The 20,421-nt window shown below is 48.0% G+C and overlaps 1 protein-coding gene across 1 annotated transcript in view; it reads right to left on the bottom strand.

The window, feature by feature from the left end:
- Positions 1 to 20,421, bottom strand: part of LOC147098052 (myoferlin-like) — a 181,718-nt gene that overhangs the window by 89,922 nt on the left and 71,375 nt on the right. Inside the window, exons 25-29 of the mRNA XM_085970809.1 lie at positions 19,212 to 19,326; positions 17,236 to 17,338; positions 15,610 to 15,749; positions 10,466 to 10,633; positions 7,159 to 7,273 (exon numbers count right to left, since the gene is read on the bottom strand). Of these exons, the coding sequence (XP_085826935.1) occupies positions 7,159 to 7,273; positions 10,466 to 10,633; positions 15,610 to 15,749; positions 17,236 to 17,338; positions 19,212 to 19,326 (641 nt within the window). The remainder of the gene's footprint in view (positions 1 to 7,158; positions 7,274 to 10,465; positions 10,634 to 15,609; positions 15,750 to 17,235; positions 17,339 to 19,211; positions 19,327 to 20,421) is intronic.

Here is a 20,421-nt window from a genome sequence, read left to right as displayed (position 1 = left end):
GAAGGCACCGAACACCTCGAGTCTCTTCGCTGGGAGCAAGCGGAAGCCAAGTGCAAACAGCGGAAGGAGCGCACGTCAACACAAGCACTCCACCCACCCGCCCCTTCAACCACCATCTGCCCCACCTGTGACAGAGACTGTAGGTCCCGCATTGGACTCATCAGTCACCTGAGAACTCATTTATAGTGTGGAAGCAAGTCATCCTCGGTTCCCGAGGGACTGCCTAAGAAGAAGAAGTGATACGACAGTGTCGGAGTGCTGAATGGCTGACCGCAACTTCAGGAGTTCCCCGTTAGAACGCACGTGTGCTACATCCTGAAGTTGCGATCAGTTTCAAAGGGGCAGTAACAGCGAATGCTGTTCATTCACTGTTATTACCCACCGCAAATTCCGGGCCAATATAAAATAAAGTGGGTTGCAAAGTATAATTCCATTGTTTTCTGTTTTGATTTCATATTTCTTACACTTGTAGCATTTTATTTTTAGTTCGTAGAGGAGGGCAGGTTGGCTGGTGTGGGAAATGGAAAATGTTAAAACTGGTACAATAGAGCTGCTTATTTGAGTTGAAGGGGGGTGAAAAGGGGCTTCACTCTGCACCTGACCTTGGGATTGCTTGACACTTATACTGGGTGTCCAAAATAGAATGATCCAATAGGGAATTCAGGAGAAACTTCTTTACCCAGTGTAAAGTCTGTGGGTTGTGCAGTTAATTACGACACAGACTTCAGGAGTAACATACAACAGGACTTTACTATTCGAAGGTCAGGGCGAATCTGCCCAATAAGTCATGCCACAGCACTTATATACCGGTGTGGTCACCGTCGGTATTACCGTATACAGAAGCCAAACAAGTAGTGCCACACCTAAAATAGTTCTCTTAAAGGTGAACGGTTACATACATAGTCTCTTAAAGGTAGACGGTTACATACACTACAATCCTCCCTTTTTAGCTTACAACATACGTATTTCCCATTAAACATACATTATAACATATATACAACTTTATGCAAGACAGTTCACAGATTCAGTCTCTCTGGAGGTTTCCGGACTCTGTCCGGATAACGCCTCAGTGGTGTCGTCATTCCTGGCGGGGTAGTAGGTGCTTCTGACAAAGTCGATTCGGCTTGAAAGACAGTGTCAGGTTCCTCTGATTCCAGTATTACCAGATCGGAGGTAGGTGTTCTGGGTATCTCGGTTTCAACAGTAACCGGGTAAGGTGGTGAAGTAGGTTGGCCAGTTGTGGCTGACCCTATGATCTGGTCAACATGGCGCCTTATTATACTGTCCCCAAGATCCACCGTATACATCAACGGCCCTAGTCTTTTTCCAATAGTTCCAGGCTGCCATTTCTCGGTACGGTAGTCCCGAGCCAAAACTTGTTGACCTATCTGAAAAGATCTAGTGGCCCTTTCATTCATGCCCTGGAATTGCCGGTTCTCTATGTCCCTTCTGACGTTTGGCTTGAGCAAATCCAGCCGGCATCTTAGTCGTCTATTAAAAAACATCATGGCGGGAGTTTGATTTGTGACTGCATGTGTTGCATTCCTGTACGCCAACAAGAAGCTATCCACCTTATGTTGTAAATTAATGTCTTCATTACCCATGGCCTTGATGGCCTTCTTGAAGGTCTGGACAAACCTTTCAGCCAATCCATTGGAGGCGGGATGGTATGGGGCTGACGTGTAGTGCTTAACCCCATTGCTCTTTAAGAATTTCTTGAATTCTTCAGACACAAATTGCGGTCCATTGTCAGAACAGATCTGTTCCGGCAGGCCATTCCTAGCAAACATAGTCCTTAACACTGTGATGGTTTTTTCCGTGGTGGTGGTGGTCATCTTTATTACCTCCGGCCACTTGGAGTGTGCATCCACCGCTATTAGGAACATTGAGTCCATAAATGGACCAGCAAAGTCGATGTGTACCCTTTGCCAAGGAGATGAGGGCCACTCCCATGGATGCAGTGGAGCCTGTGGTGGCGCGTCCTGAACCTTCTGACATCCTAGGCAGTTCTTAGTGATTTCTTCGATGTCTACATCGATGCCTGGCCACCATACAAACGCTCTTGCTAGGTTCTTCATCTTCGCTCCACCCAGATGTCCCTCGTGCAGCTCCTTTAACACCTTTCTTTTGAAGTTTGGGTGGAATCACCACTCTAGATCCACACATCAGGGTTCCTCTACACACTGACAGCTGTTCTTTCCTCTGTGAAAATGCTTGCAGTGTTGGTTCGCCCTGTGCTGGCCATCCCTCCACCGTTAAATCATAGACTCGTGAAAGAGTCGGGTCATTTCTTGTTTCGTTTTCGATCATCGAATTTGTTATTGGTAGACACTCCACTATGGATGAGTGGAACATCTCTACCGGGTCCACTGTAGTCGCTTCTTCTACTATCGGCAATGGCAAGCGCGATAACCCATCAGCATTTCCATGCTGTTTGGACCTTTTGTATTCGATGTCATATTGGTGTGCCCCAAGTAACACGGACCACCTTTGTAACCTTTGTGCTGTCATGGTGGAAACGGCCTTGTTTGGGTTGAATATGGACACCAACGGCTGGTGGTCTGTCAGTAATGTGAACTTCTTACCTTGCAGGTAATGATTGAATTTCTTCACGCCCCACACAAGGCTGAGGGCCTCCCTATCTATCTGAGCATAATTTCGCTCAGCGGAGGTCAATGATCGGGACGCAAATGCGACTGGCCTTTCCGAGCCATTTGGTAACTTGTGTGAAAGTACTGCTCCAATTCCATAAGGGGAAGCATCACAAGCTAGACGAAGGGGTAACGTTGGGTTGAAATGAGCCAACACTTCTTCAGAGGTAATCAACTCCTTGCTTCTGCGAAAAGCCTTTTTACATTCCTCACTCCACTTCCATGGTATTTCTTTCCGCAACAGAGCATTCAGCGGATGCAGCACCGTGGATAGATTTGGCAGAAACTTGTGATAATAATTAATCAACCCCAAGAATGATCTTAACTGTGATACGTTTTCTGGAGCGGGGGCCTTCACGACAGCTTCTATCTTGTCAGGTGACTTGTGCAGCCCCTCTCGGTCAATGACATGACCGCAGTACGAGATCCGTTTTTGGAAAAACTCACACTTCTTGCGATTAACTCGAAGGCCATATTCCTTCAACCTGGTGAGCACCAGTTTCAAATTTGTGAGGTGTTCTTCCTCGTCTTCTCCCGTAATTAGGATATCGTCTAAGTAGCACAGCGTGCTTGGAATTCCTTGTAATACCTGCTCCATGGCCCTCTGCCAAATTGCTGGAGCCGAAGCTACCCCAAAAACCAGTCTATTATAACGATACAATCCTCTGTGTGTGTTGATGGTGAGGTACTGGCGTGACTCTTCCTCGACTTCCATTTGTAAGTATGCCTGAGCCAGGTCTATCTTGGTGAAGTGTTTCCCTCCAGCCAACGAAGCAAAGATATCTTCAATCCACGGAAGCGGGTATTGTACCGTGTGAAGCACCGGATTCACTGTGATCTTGAAGTCTCCGCAGATGCGGACCTTCCCCGGTCCCCCTGGCTTATTACTTGGTGAAGACTTCATGACGGGAAGAATGGGCGTGGCCCACTCACTCCAGTCCACTTTTGACAGTACCCCTGATCGTTCAAGTTCTTCCAGTTCTGCCTCCACAGCTGGTCGTATCGCATAAGGTACCGATCTGGCTTTGAAAAATTTTGGGCTTGCATGTTCTGCAATCTTAACCTTTGCTTTAATTCCTCGCAGTGTTCCCAGTCCTTGCTGGAATACCTCTTTAGCTTCGTCCAATATTCTGGACAACCGTTCAGGTTTGACATCTTCCTTTCCGGAATCCACCGTCATGGTGTTTAGTGAATGCCAGTCTATCTTTATTTTCCGGATCCACTCCCATCCCAGAAGTGGTGGACCTCCCTCAGGCAACACATACAGGTCCATCCTTTGGTAATCTTTATCCTTGTATCTCACCTTGACTTCTATCTTTCCGATGGGGAATACTTTGTGCCCCGTGTATGTCTGTAGTACTAGTTCCGTATCCCGTAGTGGAATATGCTTGAATAACTTTTTATAGTCATGCTTATTCATGACCGTCAGCGCCGATCCGGTGTCCACTTCCATTTTCACTTGGACTTTTGCAATCTGTAGTGTGATCCAGATAGTTTGCCGGTCAGCTTCATTATTCACATTGTGAATTCTCAAACTATCCAGTCCTTTGCAGTTGGAGTGTGAGTCCGACTTCTGTTCCTCCGGACTCTTCCTAGTCACCTCATGTACCTTTCTGTACCACTTTTGTGGTGACTCATTATTGTTGGTCTTCTTCCCTGACCGGCATACCTTAGCTATGTGACCAAGCTTGCCACATTTCCTACATTCTTGGTTTTTAAACCAGCATTGGTTCTGGTCGTGTGTTGTCTTTCCACAACGATAGCATTTCGTTGTACCCGAAGTAATTTGTTGTACCCTGAGTGCCGCTGCCTTTAGCTGCATTTCCGCAGTTCCTTTCACTGCGGCTTCGCTTGATGCTGCGATAAGGACAGCCTTATCAAGTGGAAGATCGTTCTCTTCAAGCAGTCGTTTTTGTGTTTCTTCCTTCAACATTCCGCACACGAATTTGTCTCTCAGTGCCTCTTCCAGGTTGTCCCTAAACTGACAGTCTTTCGCTAGCCTCCGCAGTTCAACCAAGTATTCCGCGTTGCTTTCGTCTTTCCGTTGCGTTCTCGCATAGAATTTGAATCGTTCAGCCAACATCAACGGTGTAGGGTTCAAGTGGTCCTTCAGGACAGCCACAATATCATCGAAAGTCTGATCCGCCGGTTTAGCTGGTGCTAGTAGGTGCTTCAAGAGCCCGTATGTCTTTGCGCCCATCGAGTTCAGCAAGGTTATAGCTTTGTCATCTTCTTCTATTTTATTGGCCTCACAATAGATCTCAATGCATTCCACGTACGTGGCCCAGTCTTCTACCTCGGAATTAAAATCGTTGATGTTACCACGCTTAGGCATCTTCCTCTCTTTGGGAACAACACAAGTATTTCTTTAAATTATTATTTCTTTTTTTTTTCCTAAGATGGCGGTTTTCCCGCGAAAATGGTGGTTTCCCGCTCTTATCTTCTCTCCCCGCCCACTTCAATGGCGGTTTCCCGCTTCTGTCTTCTTCCCCGCCTAATGGCGGCTTCCCGCGTTTCTTCCCTGGCGGGAGGGGTACACTTTCCCCACGGGCGACGGTCGCTGGCTTTCAGGTTCACAGCCTGCGCGTCGGCTTCAAGGCTTTCCCTTTTTTTTAAATTTTACGGCAGGGCGACCGGCTCTGGGTACCCCGTCGACGGCGAACAGGTTCAGCCGCTGGGCTGGCTCTCGCACAGTTCCCCTTGCTCGGCTGTGTCTCTCTCCCGCTCGCTCGGCTCTACAGGCGCTGGGTAGACCCCGTTGACGGAGGACAGTTCAGCCGCTGGACTGGCTCTCGCACAGTTCCCCTTGCTCGGCTCTGCCTCTCCCGCTCGCTCGGACCCCAATCGCGCCTCCCAGCCCTCTCGCAATCCGGTGCTTCTCTCCCCGGCTGCGGCTGAGTTTCTCTCTTCCCGCGCCTACGCTCCCGGTCGCAGCGCTTCGTGGCTTCGGTCACCGCCCGGCTTTTCCCGCCGGTCGCGGTCTCTCACGACGCCGTTGGACCCGACTTTTTGTCCGGCTCCTTTTCCCCCTCGACCGTGGTCGAGTGCCCAGCCCTTATCCTCCGGCTATTCTTTTCACTTTCCCTTACTCACAGTCACCGTGGCAGAAGGGACAGTCAGTGCCTGTTGCTGATGGAAGTTTTTGTTGCTAAAGTCTTCCTCCTTTCTATTGCTGCAGCCTTGAGTTTTCTCCCAGCCGAATGACGAGGGCGGTTGCCTCTTTTCGACGCTCTTTCGTTGCTTTGAAATTATTGTTGCCGCAGGGTACGATCGGACTCGTCGCCACTGTAAAGTCTGTGGGTTGTGCAGTTAATTACGACACAGACTTCAGGAGTAACATACAACAGGACTTTACTATTCGAAGGTCAGGGCGAATCTGCCCAATAAGTCATGCCACAGCACTTATATACCGGTGTGGTCACCGTCGGTATTACCGTATACAGAAGCCAAACAAGTAGTGCCACACCTAAAATAGTTCTCTTAAAGGTGAACGGTTACATACATAGTCTCTTAAAGGTAGACGGTTACATACACTACACCCAGAGAGTGGTGAGAATGTGGAACTCGCTACCACAGGGAGTGGCTGAAGTGAATAGTATAGATGCATTTAAGGGGAGGCTAGACAAGCATATGAGGGGGAAGGGAATAGAGGGTTATACTGATAGAGTTAGATGAGGAAAGACAGGAGGAGGCTCGAGTGGAGCGTAAACACCGGCACGGACTGGTTGGGTCGAATGTGCTGTATATCCTGTGTAACTGCACTGTGACTGTCCCAATGTCTCTGATCCCACTATCTTACCTGGGCAGAATAGTCCAAACAATTACCACCGTTTGAACAAAGATTTTTTTTTCCCCCAAAGACATGTCTTAAAGTGTAAGCTGAATACCTTTCGCTTCTGCATCTCAAGATTGCAGGAATGTCATCATTGCTAAAGAAAAGCTCGGAACTGAAACCGCAACCCATCATCTCCCCACTCAGCCCCGAGTCTCAAGCAGGAGGGGGAAACAGGAGTCAGCCCTTGTAAAAAAGGAAAGAAAGGCTTGCATTTCTATAGCGCCTTTCACAACCTCAGGACGTCCAAAAGCGCTTTACAGCCAATGAAGTACTTTTGAAGTGTAGTCACTGTTGTAATGTAGGCAACGCGGCAGCCAATTTGCGCACAGCAAGCTCCCACAAACAGCAATGTGATAATGAGCAGATAATCTGTTTTAGTGATGTTGATTGAGGGATAAATACTGGCCAGGACACCGGGAAGAACTCCCCTGCTCTTCTTCAAATAGTGCCATGGGATCTTTTACATCCACCTGAGAGAGCAGACGGGGCCTCGGTTTAATGTCTCATCCAAAAGACAGTGCAGCACTCCCTCAGCACTGCACTGAAGTGTCAGCCTAGATTTTGTGCTCAAGTCTCTGGAGTGGGACTTGAACCAACAACCTTCTGACTTGGAGGTGAGAGAGAGTGCTGCCGACTGAGCCACGGCTGACACATTAACTGCTTTAAACTTACGGTCCAGGAGACAGGATATAAAGGGCGCAGTCATCCCATAAAGCTGCTGATTCCCAACTGCCTTCTCCTCTTTATGCGCCAACTCCTCTGCCAGCTCGTCACCGTTTTCTCGATACTGTAAAAAGACCAAGCCATCTTGTCAGGCACAGCACCGTCACTGTGAACACTCACAAACCACCACTTCTCTGCCCAGATATCCTGTCCACTTTCACGCCTTTCTTTGTCATTTTTGCGCTCACTAAGCGAAGGATATTTGTGTTGGAGAATCAGAACACTTTAGCACTTCAGGCACTCTGTGACAGCACCAAGCATTCCCAGGGCAGGTACAGCACGGGTTAGATATAGAGTAAAGCTCCCTCTACACTGCCCCATCAAGCATTCCCAGGGCAGGTACAGCACGGGTTAGATATAGAGTAAAGCACCCTCTACACTGCCCCATCAAACACTCCCAGGGCAGGTACAGCACGGGTTAGATACAGAGTAAAGCTCCCTCTACACTGTCCCATCAAACACTCCCAGGGCAGGTACAGCACGGGTTAGATACAGAGTAAAGCTCCCTCTACACTGTCCCATCAAACACTCCCAGGGCAGGTACAGCACGGGGTTAGATACAGAGTAAAGCTCCCTCTACACTGTCCCATCAAACACTCCCAGGGCAGGTACAGCATGGGTTAGATACAGAGTAAAGCTCCCTCTACACTGTCCCATCAAACACTCCCAGGGCAGGTACAGCATGGGTTAGATACAGAGTAAAGCTCCCTCTACACCGTCCCATCAAACATTCCCAGGGCAGGTACAGCACGGGTTGGATACAGAGTAAAGCTCCCTCTACACTGTCCCATCAAACACTCCCAGGACAGTTACAGCACGGGTTAGATACAGAGTAAAGCTCCCTCTACACTGTCCCATCAAACACTCCCAGGGCAGGTACAGCACGGGTTAGATACAGAGTAAAGCTCCCTCTACACTGTCCCATCAAACACTCCCAGGGCAGGTACAGCAGGGGTTAGATACAGAGTAAAGCTCCCTCTACACTGTCCCATCAAACACTCCCAGGGAAGGTACAGCACGGGTTAGATACAGAGTAAAGCTCCCTCTACACTGTCCCATCAAACACTCCCAGGGCAGGTACAGCATGGGTTAGATACAGAGTAAAGCTCCCTCTACACCGTCCCATCAAACATTCCCAGGGCAGGTACAGCACGGGTTGGATACAGAGTAAAGCTCCCTCTACACTGTCCCATCAAACACTCCCAGGGCAGGTACAGCATGGGTTAGATACAGAGTAAAGCTCCCTCTACACTGTCCCATCAAACATTCCCAGGGCAGGTACAGCACGGGTTAGATACAGAGTAAAGCTCCCTCTACACTGTCCCATCAAACACTCCCAGGGCAGGTACAGCACGGGTTAGATACAGAGTAAAGCTCCCTCTACACTGTCCCATCAAACACTCCCAGGGCAGGTACAGCACGGGTTAGATACAGAGTAAAGCTCCCTCTACACTGTCCCATCAAACACTCCCGGGGCAGGTACAGCATGGGTTAGATACAGAGTAAAGCTCCCTCTACACTGTCCCATCAAACACTCCCGGGGCAGGTACAGCATGGGTTAGATACAGAGTAAAGCTCCCTCTACACTGTCCCATCAAACACTCCCGGGGCAGGTACAGCATGGGTTAGATACAGAGTAAAGCTCCCTCTACACTGTCCCATCAAACACTCCCGGGGCAGGTACAGCATGGGTTAGATACAGAGTAAAGCTCCCTCTACACTGTCCCATCAAACACTCCCAGGGCAGGTACAGCACGGGTTAGATACAGAGTAAAGCTCCCTCTACACCGTCCCATCAAACACTCCCAGGGCAGGTACAGGGAGATACAGATATCCCTTTATCTTCCTCTTTCTTTCAACCATGTATGTAGCCTATTTGTAAATATTGACATGGTATCTGCTTCAATCACTAAATCCAGTAGTGCAATGCACAGCCTCACAATCCCCTGTGTAAAAAAAAAAAAAATTCTCCTGCACTCTGTCCTAAATCCCTTACATTTAATCATATCTGTATAGCAGTACATGGGACCGTTACAGCCAGACACCCGTGACTTGTTTTCCATTACTCTGGGTTAGATTCACACTTAGGCCACTCGATCGCCCAGTCCTCTGGTTCCCATTTTAATTGAGTGGTGTTGGTAGTTCCTGGCGTATGAGGGTCTTTTAAGACCTCTGTCCTGGACAAACACCAGGCAAAGCTCATTATCCAATACAGGATCCATCCCTCGTCTTTAATCTCCACCCTCTCTTTTTCTTCCTCGTCTCCAACCTGAGCTCCAAATGCGCCAACCTCCACTCACTGCCCAGCCTCCAACTCCACCTGCAACTCTGTGGACTCCTTAGCTCCCGCACTCTTCCCTTCCTTCTGCAACCTAGTATCACTGACATGAATCTTGTCATTCATGTGGAAATGACTTATGAAATAATACTGGGCGGCCTGCTGGTGGCGCTGTCCAGGGAGAGTATAAATACTCGGGCATGGGCCCAGCTTGCTCAGGACATTCTTAACAGGACACAACTAGACCTCCATGTTGTAAAACAGTTGATTAAAGCTTTGTTTAACGCTTAGACCAAGTGCCTAGTAGTTTTCTTACGTCAGTCACTATAAAAGAAAGGAAGTCCTGATAAACCTTTATAAATCACTGGTTACAGCTAGAGTTTTGTGACCAATTCTGGGGACCACACTTCAGGAAGCATGTCAAGACCTCGGAGAGGGTGCAGAGGAGAGTTACTAGAATGGTACCGGGGATGAGGGACTTCAGTTATGCTGAGAGACTGGAGAAGCTGAGATTGTTCTCCTTGGAGCAGGGACGATTAATGCAGTACCTGAATGGGTGGTGGAGGCAGATTCGATTGTAACTTTCAAAAGGGAATTGGCTAGACCTTTGAAAAGGAAAAATATGCAGGGCTGTGGGCAAAGAGCAGGGGAGTGGGTCTAATTGGAGAGCTCTTTCAAAGGCACCGGCACGATGTGCCGGGTGGCCTCCTTTCTGTGCTGTACGAATCTATCACCTAATCGCTAATTTGTGGCGCCATCGTCGGTTCAATAAAATGAGTTAGTGCAACAATACGGACGAGCCCGTCGAATATCTGGAAAACGTTTGGTTACTGTCGCAGGCCACTAAATCGCCGCTGCCATTCTCGGATGCGTTTGTGCGCCTGCTCACCGTATCATGACAAAAGCCTTTAAATGATTTGTTTTTTTTAAAATCTCTCATGCTTTTAATGGGCCACCGTCGCGCAGGAAGACACGTACCAGAGAACCTTCCAGTCTGAAAATGGCAGCTGGGCCCAGCTGCTCCCTGGGGATCATCCTCCTCCTCCAGCGCCTGCGCCGATAAGTGTCTCCCTTGTTCGGTTTTACATGGAACCTCCAACCAAATAAAGGGGCGTATTCCCAGCCATCGACGTCAAACTCTTCTTTCTGCGGCACATCAGATCCTCAAATTAAAAGCTCCCGGTTTTGTTGCACTCAGAGAGTTAGTTTAGCACAGCATTCAGAATTTGAAAGAGTCACAATTTGTTTTACAAGTTCCATTTTAATCAATCACTTGAGTAACATATTGGGGCAGGGTAGATGCAGGAAAACTATTTCCTCTGCTGGGGAAGCAAGAATGAGCAGACATCATCTTAAAAACTAGAGCTAGGTCATTTAGGAGCAAAATCAGGAAGCACTTCTTCACAATGGAGCTCTTTCCCACAAAAGGCTGTAGATGCTGAAGGACAGTTGGGAGTTTTCAAGACACAGATCGATCGATTTTTGTTCGGTAAGGGTATCAAGGGATATGGAGCAAAAGGGGGGTAAATGGAGCCGAGGTACAGATCAGCCATGATCTAAATGAATGGCCGAGTAGGCTCCAGGGGCTGAGGCCTCCTCTTGTTCCTATATTCTACAGCGTGAGTGCAGTGATGGCTGCTAGCTCTTGCCCAATCTCTGCGCTCCTCCAATTCTGGCCTCATGCGCATCTCCGATTTTAATCGCTCCGCCATTGGTGGCCTTGCCTTCAGCTGCCTAGGCCCTAAGTTCTGGAATAACAACAGAAAATAAAGGAAATACTCAGCAGTTCTGATGAAGGGTCCCAGACCTGAAACGTTAACTCTGTTTCTCTCTCCATGGATGCTGCCTGGCCCTGCTGAGCATTTCCAGCATTTTCTGTTGTTATTTCAGATTTCCAGCATCCGCAGTATTTTGCTATCGCCTAAGTTCTGGAATTCCCTCCCTAAACTTCTCCCTCTCTCTACTTCTCTCTCCTCCTTTAAGATGCTCCTTAAAACCTACCCCTTTGACCAAGCTTTTGGTCACCTGGCCTAACATCTCCTTGTCTGGCTCGGTGTCAAATTTTGTTTGATAACAAATGTAACTCCACTATTTAAGAAAGGCGAGAGAGAGAAACCAAAAAAACTGTCCATCTACCATCTGTTGTGGGAATCTATAAGTAAGGACAGAGTGACTGGGCACTTAGAGAAATTTGAGCTGATTAGAGAGAACCAACGTGGATTTGTAAAGGGTAGGTCATGTCGAACGAGCCTAATTGAATTTTTTGAGGAAGTAACTAAGGTAGTAAACAGAGGAATGTCTATGGATGTAGCTTTTATGGATTTCCAGAAGGCATTCGGTAAGGTTCCACGTAACTGTTAGCTAAAATTAAAACTCATGGAATTGAAGGCAAATTATTGACCTGATTAGGAGATTGGTTAGGCGGTAGAAGACAGAGAATAGGGATAATGGGTATGTACTCAAAATGGAAGGAAATGACTAGTGGTGCCCACAAGGATCTGTGCTGGGGCCTCAACTATTCGCTACATTTATTAATGACTTAGGTAATGCAATAGAGAGCCAGATATCCAAGTTTGCTCATGACAGAAAGATTGGTGGCATAGTAAGTAATGTAGATGGGAGCATAAAATTACAACGAGCCATGGATAGATTCAGTGAGTGGACAAAACTGTGGCAGATGGATTTCAACGCAGGTAAGTGTGAGGTCATCCATTTTGGAACAAAAAAGGATTGATCCGAGTATTATTTAAATGGTGGAAAGCCAGGAACAGCAGAGGTCCAAATAGATTTAGGGGTCCATGTACACCGATCACTAAAATGTAGAGGTCAGGTACAAAAAATAATCAGAAAAGCTAATGGAATAAAAAGTAGGAGCAGGAGTAGGCCATACGGCCCCTCGGGCCTGCTCCGCCATTCAATAGGATCATGGCTGATCCGAACCTAGACTCACGTCTACTTCCCTGCCCGCTCCCCGTAACCCCTAATTCCCTTATCACATAAAGGAATGTTAGCCTTTATAGCGAGCGGGCTAGAATACAAAGGGAAGGAAGTTTTGCTACAGCTACACAAAGCCCCGGTTAGACCACATCTGGAGCACGGTGAGCAGTTCTGGGCACCACACCTTAGGAAGGATATATTGGCCTTGGAAGGAGTGCAGTCCATTCACCAGAATGTTACCAGGGCTCCAAGGGAGTAGAGATTACACAAACTAGGATTTTGAAAGGAATTGATAGGGTAGAGAGAGAGAGAAAAACGTTTTCCCGCTGGTGGGGGAGTCTAGGACAAGGCGACATAACCTTAAAATCAGAGCCAGGCCATTCAGGAGAGACGCTGGGAAACACTTCATGCAAAGGGTGGTAGAAGGGTGGAACTCGCTCACAAATAGCAGTTACCAGCTCAATTACTCATTTTAAATCTGAGGTGGATTGATTTTTTGCGAGAAAGGGTATTACGGGATATGGAGCCAAGCTAGGTAGCTGGAGTGAGGTCACAGATCAGCCATGATCTCATTGAATGGCAGAACAGGCTCGAGGGGCTGAATGGCCTGCTCCTGCTCCTACAATGCTCCTGTGAAGCGCTTTAGGGCATTTCACTACATTAAAGGCACTATATGAATGCGAGTTGTTGTTGTTGTTGATGATGTCCTGTTGCTATGATTGAGTTCAACATGTTTCTCGTCTTCCAGGATACAGAGACACTGGAGAAGGTGCAAAAAAGATTTACGAGTATGATAGAACTGAGAGATTATAACTATCAGGAAACAGGCCGGGGCTCGTTTGTCTAGAAAAGAGAAGGCTGAGGGGTGACATAATAGAGGTCTTTAAAATGATGAAGGGTTTGATAGGGTAGACGTAGAGAAGATGTTTCCGATTGTGGGGAGACCAGAACTAAGGGTCATAAATATAAGACAGTCACTAATAAATCCAATAGGGAATTCAGGAGAATCTTCTTTACCCAGAGAGTGGTGAGAATGTGGAACTCGCTACCGCAGGGAGTGGTTGAGGCAAATAGCATAGATGCATTTAAGGGGAAGCTAGATAAACACGAGGGAGAAAGGAATAGAAGGATATGTTGATAGGGTGAGATGGAGAGGGGTGGGAGGAGGCTCGTGAAGAGCATAAACACCGGCACGGACCAGTTGGACCGAATGGCCTGTTTCTGTGCTGTATGTATTCTATGTAACGGAAAGGAGACGGGATGAGCAGACAAGACAAGTCGATAAACTCTAATGGTCTGCAAGTATGGCACGGACGCCAGCCTCGGGGAAGGCATGGGGCTGAGAGAAAGGGCGATGGTGTGGGGTATATTTCCTGCATTGTGAATGTGATTGAGGAGGGGCTGAATGGGAGAGAGCGTGTGGGACCCTGAATGAATAAGAAGGAAGAAATAAATGAAGATTAGAAAAGTCAAAAAAAGGGAAATAAATCAAGAAAGAGGTGGATATAACGAGAGAAAGACAAAGAGAAACAGAATGAAAACCAAGAACGAACGAGGAAAAAGGCGGCAAATTATAGAAACTGCGGCAACATTTTTTGTTTAAAAGCCCTGCTCAAAATGTTGGGAGGAGGGAAAAGGTTAAGTTGAATGTTTGAACTTTTACTCTCCGAAATGTTTGCAGCAGTTACGTTTCGAGCATTTCTAGCAGGTCATCCGTCGCAAATATCGACACACATATGGGGAGCCACTTGTCTGGACTTCCAAAAAAATAGCATCAGCTGGGAAGCAGCACTCTTAAAAATAGACAAAAGCAGAAACCACGAGTCAGTAAGTCAAGTGGTGAAGGGAAGTACAGAATGCTGGAATCCCTGCGCTCAAGGGGTGAAGAATGCCTGGCCCCAGAGTGACACAAATCTAATAACTGTGCAGGAATGACAGAAAGAAAGACTGGGGGGGGAAATTCAGTTGGTTAGCGCCTCCCGTTAGCTCCTCCGGGGGCGCTAACGAGGCGCTAGGAACTTAGTGCGGCGATTTTAGCGCCGCTCGCAAAATTGACCAGTCGTTTTGCGGCGGCGCTAAACACTACCGCCACGATCTCCTGCGCCCACAGATCGTGACATCAGTCAAGCGTGCAACGCCCCGGTAGCGCCCCAGACCGGATATTGAGTCGCACCCCCTGCCTTAGCGCCTGCCGCTAGGAACGACAGGTAGAGGGGAACGTTTTCAAATCGGGAAGGGGCTGGGGGAGCACTATTTAAAAAGGTGGGCGCTTTCTGCCTTTTCTTGTTGGCAAAATTTCTGGTTTTAATGCTGTCCTAAGGAGTTTTGGCCCTCAGTTGTACTTTTGAGGTTGCTAAGCGCCGAGCTCTTTCCCTGGGCTTATCCATTAGTGCTTCCAACACAATTGCTTTTGAGGCCTCTCCAGGCCGAGATTCAAGGCTGCAATGAGCAGGGTGTGACTGGGCAGCAAGATGGCCCTTCCCCTTTAAGAACTGGATGGCGCCAGTCTGTCTGGCTTCCATGGTAACCGGCATCACCTGAGCTTCGGTAGCGCTCTGAGGTAGCGCCTTGCTCCCCGACGTTTGCGCCTTAAGAGAGGTGTGTAGCGCCTGATTTAGCGCTCAAATCACCTCCAGGGGCGATAGAGGCGAATTTTGCAGTCGGTGGCGATAATTAGCCCTGGGCGCTAAACTTTGCGCTCGGCCGATATTAGTGCCCCAAAATGGGCGATACCGAATTCTTTCCCCCTTGCATTTCTGTAGCGCCATTCACGACCTCAGGACGTCCCAAAGCACATTACAGCCACCAAAGTATTTTTGAAGTGTAGTCACTGTTGTAATGTGGGAAACGCGGCAGCCAATTTGCGCACAGCAAGCTCCCACAAACTGTAATGAGAGAACGTCCAGATAATTTTTTTTTAATGATGTTGGTTGAGGGATAAATATTGGCCAGGACACCGGGGAGAACTCCCTTACTCTTACTCGAATTGTGCCGTGGGATCTTTTATGTCCACCTGAGGGGGCAGACGGGGCCTCGGGTTAACGTCCCATTCAAAAGACGGGACCCACCATCCCCAATCCAATCCCTCTCCCCCTCCTCAGACCCCACTTTAAAACCTCTGCTTTACAGTGACTAATGGGGCGTACAAGCTCCGAATTCCAGGATCGATCCCGGTGATACTGCACCTTAACGTGACGAGACCAGTCGAGCTTCCTGATCCGCTTTCGCACCCATCGACGGCGTCTGTGCGTGTGGTAGGCTTTCTCGGTGGGATTCCAGTAGTTTGGGATCCTGTCTGGTGGGACAACTTTCCCATACTCCCATCCTTCATGAAGCAGAAAACACGTTATAAAATATTTACCAAATCATCTGTAACACAGCCGAGGTTGCCGGGGCTCCTGTATCGGCACATCAGTGAGCAGGAGAGGAGAGGATGAGATGAATTAAGACGTCATGGTTAGACCACACCAAGCTTGGACTTCAAAAAAGCCTGTAGTTTGGGAGCAGGAAGGCAAGACTAAGGAAGGTAGATAACAAAAACAGTCTTGAGATCCTGGGAAAGAACGTTAGAGTAGGAGAGAATGTGATGAGTCTTAAAGAAAGGAAAGACTTGCATGTATATAGTGCCTGACGTAATAAAACTCACTACACACTTGGTTTGAGTATAAAGCAAGGCTTTAATCAACTTGTTTCAGAGCATGGAGGTCTAGTTGTACTTCACTAGTTCCTTGTCTTACAAAATGTCCCTGAGCAAGCTGGGGCTGATGCTCGAGTATTTATACTCCTTGGACGGCGCCACCAGCTGGCCGTCCAGCATTATTTCATGAGTAGTTTCTTGATGAATAATGAGATTTATAACAGTGCCTTCATGACCTCAGGGTGTCCCAAAGCGCTTTACAGCCAATGAGATACCTCTTGAAGTGCAGTCACTGTTCTAACGCAGCAGTCAATTTGCACACAGCAAGGTCCCACAAACAGCAGTGAAATAAATGACCGTATCCTCTGTTTTAGTGATGTTGGTTGAGGGATAAATATTGGCCCAGGACACCGGGGAGAACTCCCCTGCTCTTCTTCGAATAGTCCTGTGGAAACTTTTACCTCGACCTGAGAGAGCAGACGGGGGCCTCGGTTTAACGCCTGATCCGAAAGACGACCTCTCCGACAGTGCAGCACTCCCTCAGCACTGCACCGGGAGTGTCAGCCTGGATTTCTGTGGTCAAGTCTCTGGAGTGGGACTTGAACCCACAACCTTCTGACTCGGAGGCAAGAGTGCCGCCCACTGAGCCACGGGCTGACAATGAAGATGCAGAGAGGAAGAGCAGCGTATAGGATGGTGTATTTACAGCTTCGGAGGAATAAGAGAGACGCTCAGAAGAGCACTGAGCTTAGTGGCATTGATTAAATAGAGACAAGAAAGGTTGAGACAGAGAGAGCTTAGTGTACATGGGGGGGGCAATATTAGCCTAACCCGCCCATCGGAAAACTGATGGGATCGAGTGCAACGCTGGTTTCACACCCTGCCCAATTTCACTCCGTGGAGAACAATTTTGGGCGAGGTGTGAAACCGGCGTTCCACTCGGGGTTCCCACCCGGCGAGTGAGGTTAAAATTGTCTCCTGTATATTTTTTAAGAGCTTTGCAGCTGACTTGGTGAGCTCAATAGAATGAAGATTTTGTTCATCGTGTCCAGGAGCCAAATTCATCTGTAATTCAGAAATATTCAGACACAATGAATGGAGGTAGTTACAGTCCAAAAGTGAAATGCTGTCGGCCAGTCACAAACTCATCTCCATTGGGCACATGCCTACTTACCATGTTCATCTACTGCCCAATTAAGATCTGGGCTCCATTCCTCCTTCCATTCCCACCCAACAGGACATTCAATCTCTTCCATCGATAGGTGTCTGTTCCATTTCTAAAAGTGAGAGAGAGAGAAACTGTACAGTGCTCTAGAACGGAAGGTTCTTTCTTTAACACCGCTTCTTAAACAAAAATGAAAATGGCGGGGACCGTGTTGTACGAATCGTTAGCACGCTGCCCTTTTATTTCTGGGACCTGGGTTGGAATCCAGCCCAGACCCATGAGATGCAAGTCTTTCTTCTCCGCCTACTGTAAGGACCCTCCTCGTGACGTTTACCTGCTGTCCAATGCCTTTGGAGGCCAATGTTCAGGTACTCTACAAGGCACAAGTAAGGAGTGTGATGGAATACTCTCCACTTGCCTGGATGAGTGCAGCTGCAACAACACTCAAGAAGCTCGACACCATCCAGGACAAAGCAGCCCACTTGATTGGCACCCCATCCACCACCTTAAACATTCACTCCCTCCACCTGGCGTACTGTGGCTGCAGTGTGTACCATCTACAAGATGCACTGCAGCAACTCGCCAAGGCTTCTTTGGCAGTACCTCCCAAACCCATGACCTCTTCCACCTAGAAGGACAAGGGCAGCAGGCGCATGGGAACACCACCACCTCCAAGTTCCCCTCCAAGTCACACACCATCCTGACTTAGAAGCATATCGCCGATCCTTCATCGTCGCTGGGTCAAAATCCTGGAACTCCCTCCCTAACAGCACTGTGGGAGTACCTTCACCACACGGACTGCAGCGGTTCAAGGCGGCGGCTCACCACCACCTTCTCAAGGGCAACTGGGGATGGGCAATAAATGCCGGCCTTGCCAGCGACGCCCACATCCCATAAGCAAATTTTTAAAAAACTCGCTGTGGGGAGGTGGTCTTGTGCAGGCCCGGAGGTCAATTACTGGTTAAGTGAGGGAAGTTTGCCACTGCCAGGTGCTGGTAAATTTACAGCTCCAAGCAAACTTCCTTCAGCCACAGAAGGTAACCTGCCACCGAACTCAGCAAGAAATAACTAACTTTTGTTTTCCATTTACTATCGACACTGTGGCACCTGAAGTGTCACAGGCGTTTGAAAATCATTTACATTAGATAGTTTTGATAATCATGCCCACAATTAAATAATTAGGAAACTAAAAGCATTCTGTGCAGATTAGTTTTCATCCCAATCAGTCAGGCATTGATGTCTGCCAGTCATGAAGTTAGAACCATAGAAAGTTACAGCACGGAAGGAGGCCGTTTCGGCCCATCGTGTCCGCGCCGGCCAACAAAGAGCTATCCAGCCTAATCCCACTTCCCAGCTCTTGGTCCGTAGCCCTGCAGGTTACAGCATCCCAAGTGCACATCCAAGTACTTTTTAAATGTGGTTAGGGTTCCTGCCTCTACCACCCTTTCAGGCAGTGAGTTCCAGACCCCCACAACCCTCTGGGTGAAGAAATTTCCCCTCAAATCCCCTCTAAACCTTCCACCAATTACTTTAAATCTGTGCCCCCTGGTTTGTGACCCCTCTGCTAAGGGAAATAGGTCCTTTCTATCCACTTTATCTAGGCCCCTCATAATTTTATACACCTCAATAAGGTCTCCCCTCAGCCGCCTCTGTTCCAAGGAAAACAAACCCAGCCTATCCAGTCTTTCCTCACAGCTAAGATTCTCTACTCCCGGCAACATCCTTGTAAGTCTCCTCTGTACCCTCTCTAGTGCAATCACATCTTTCCTGTAATGTGGTGACCAGAACTGCACGCAGTACTCTAGCTGAGGCCTAACTAGTGTTTTATACAGTTGAAGCATAACCCCCCGGCTCTTGTATTCTATGCCACGGCTAATAACGGCACTGGGCCTCAAGTCCTGCATTTGGGGACCAGTGGAATCTTTAAACTCCTGAACATGTTTCAGTTTGATTTCTATGGAAACTGTGAGTTGGGAGACACCCACTGCATCTGTGTACTGTTCCAGAGCTGGGCTCCACTCTCCTCCGGCCAAATGAGTTTCATTCTCAAACACATCATCCATAAATTCAGTGTGTCCCGCATCCGGATCAAACAACAAGCTGTTAAAGAGAGGGAGAAACAGAAAGAAGCCATCAGTGAAATCTCAAAACACAGGAAATCAAGGCTTTCATTCACGATAAATAGGATACTGTACATACGACCACAGCAAGGTTATAATTTGTCTCTTCCAATTATAGCATCCAAGCACTTACCTAGTTCATGGGATTCCTTTCTCTGCTAACTTTAAAAAGAAAGACTTGCATTCATATAGCGCTTTTCATGACCAGCGGACGTCTCAAAGCACAGCCAAGAAGTACTTTTTGAAGTGTAGTCAATGTTGTAATGTAGGAAACGCGGCAGCCAATTTGCACACAGCAAGGTCCCACAAACCTCATTGAATCTCATCAATCTCATTGAAACATACAAAATTCTTAAAGGGCTTGACAGGGTAGATGCAGGGAGGATGTTTCCCCTGGCTGGGGAGTCTAGAACCAGGGGTCACAGTCTCAGAATAAGGGGTCGGCCATTTAGGACTGAGATGAGGAGAAATTTCTTCACTCAGAGGGTGGTGAATCTTTGGAATTCTCTACCCCAGAGGGCTGTGGAGGCTCAGTCATTGTGGATATTCAAGACAGAGATCGATAGATTTTTGGATATTAAGGGAATCAATGGATATGGGGATCGGGCAGGAAAGTGAAATGAGGTAGAAGATCAGCCATGATCTTTTTTGAATTGCGGAGCAGGCTCGAGGGGCCAAATGGCCGACTCCTGCTCTAATTTCTTATATTTATGTACAAACAGCAATGTGATAATGACCAGATAATCTGGGTTCTTTAAAGTTATGTTGGTTGAGGTATAAATATCGGCCAGGACACCGGCGAGAACTTCCCTGTTCTTCTTCGAATAGCGCCGTGGGATCTTTTACGTCCACCCGAGGGGGCAGACGGGGCCTCGGTTTAAGATCTCATCCGAAAGACGGCACCTCCAACAGTGCAGCACTCCCTCAGCACTGCACTGGGAGTGTCAGCCTGGGGGGTTATGTGTTTAAGTCTCTGGAGTGGGACTTGAACCCACAACCTTCTGACTCAGGAGGCGAGGGTGACATTAATCTGTTTAGTGTAAACGGGAGACCCTTCCCGATAAAATAGCAGAGA

The sequence above is a fragment of the Somniosus microcephalus genome, chromosome 30 (assembly GCF_052327205.1).
Source record: "Somniosus microcephalus isolate GS21.2 chromosome 30, FLI_Smic_1.0, whole genome shotgun sequence".
NCBI classification, from domain to species: Eukaryota; Metazoa; Chordata; class Chondrichthyes; order Squaliformes; family Somniosidae; genus Somniosus; species Somniosus microcephalus.
Note: the sequence above shows the minus strand (reverse complement) of the source record. Positions and strands in the feature narration are given on the sequence as shown.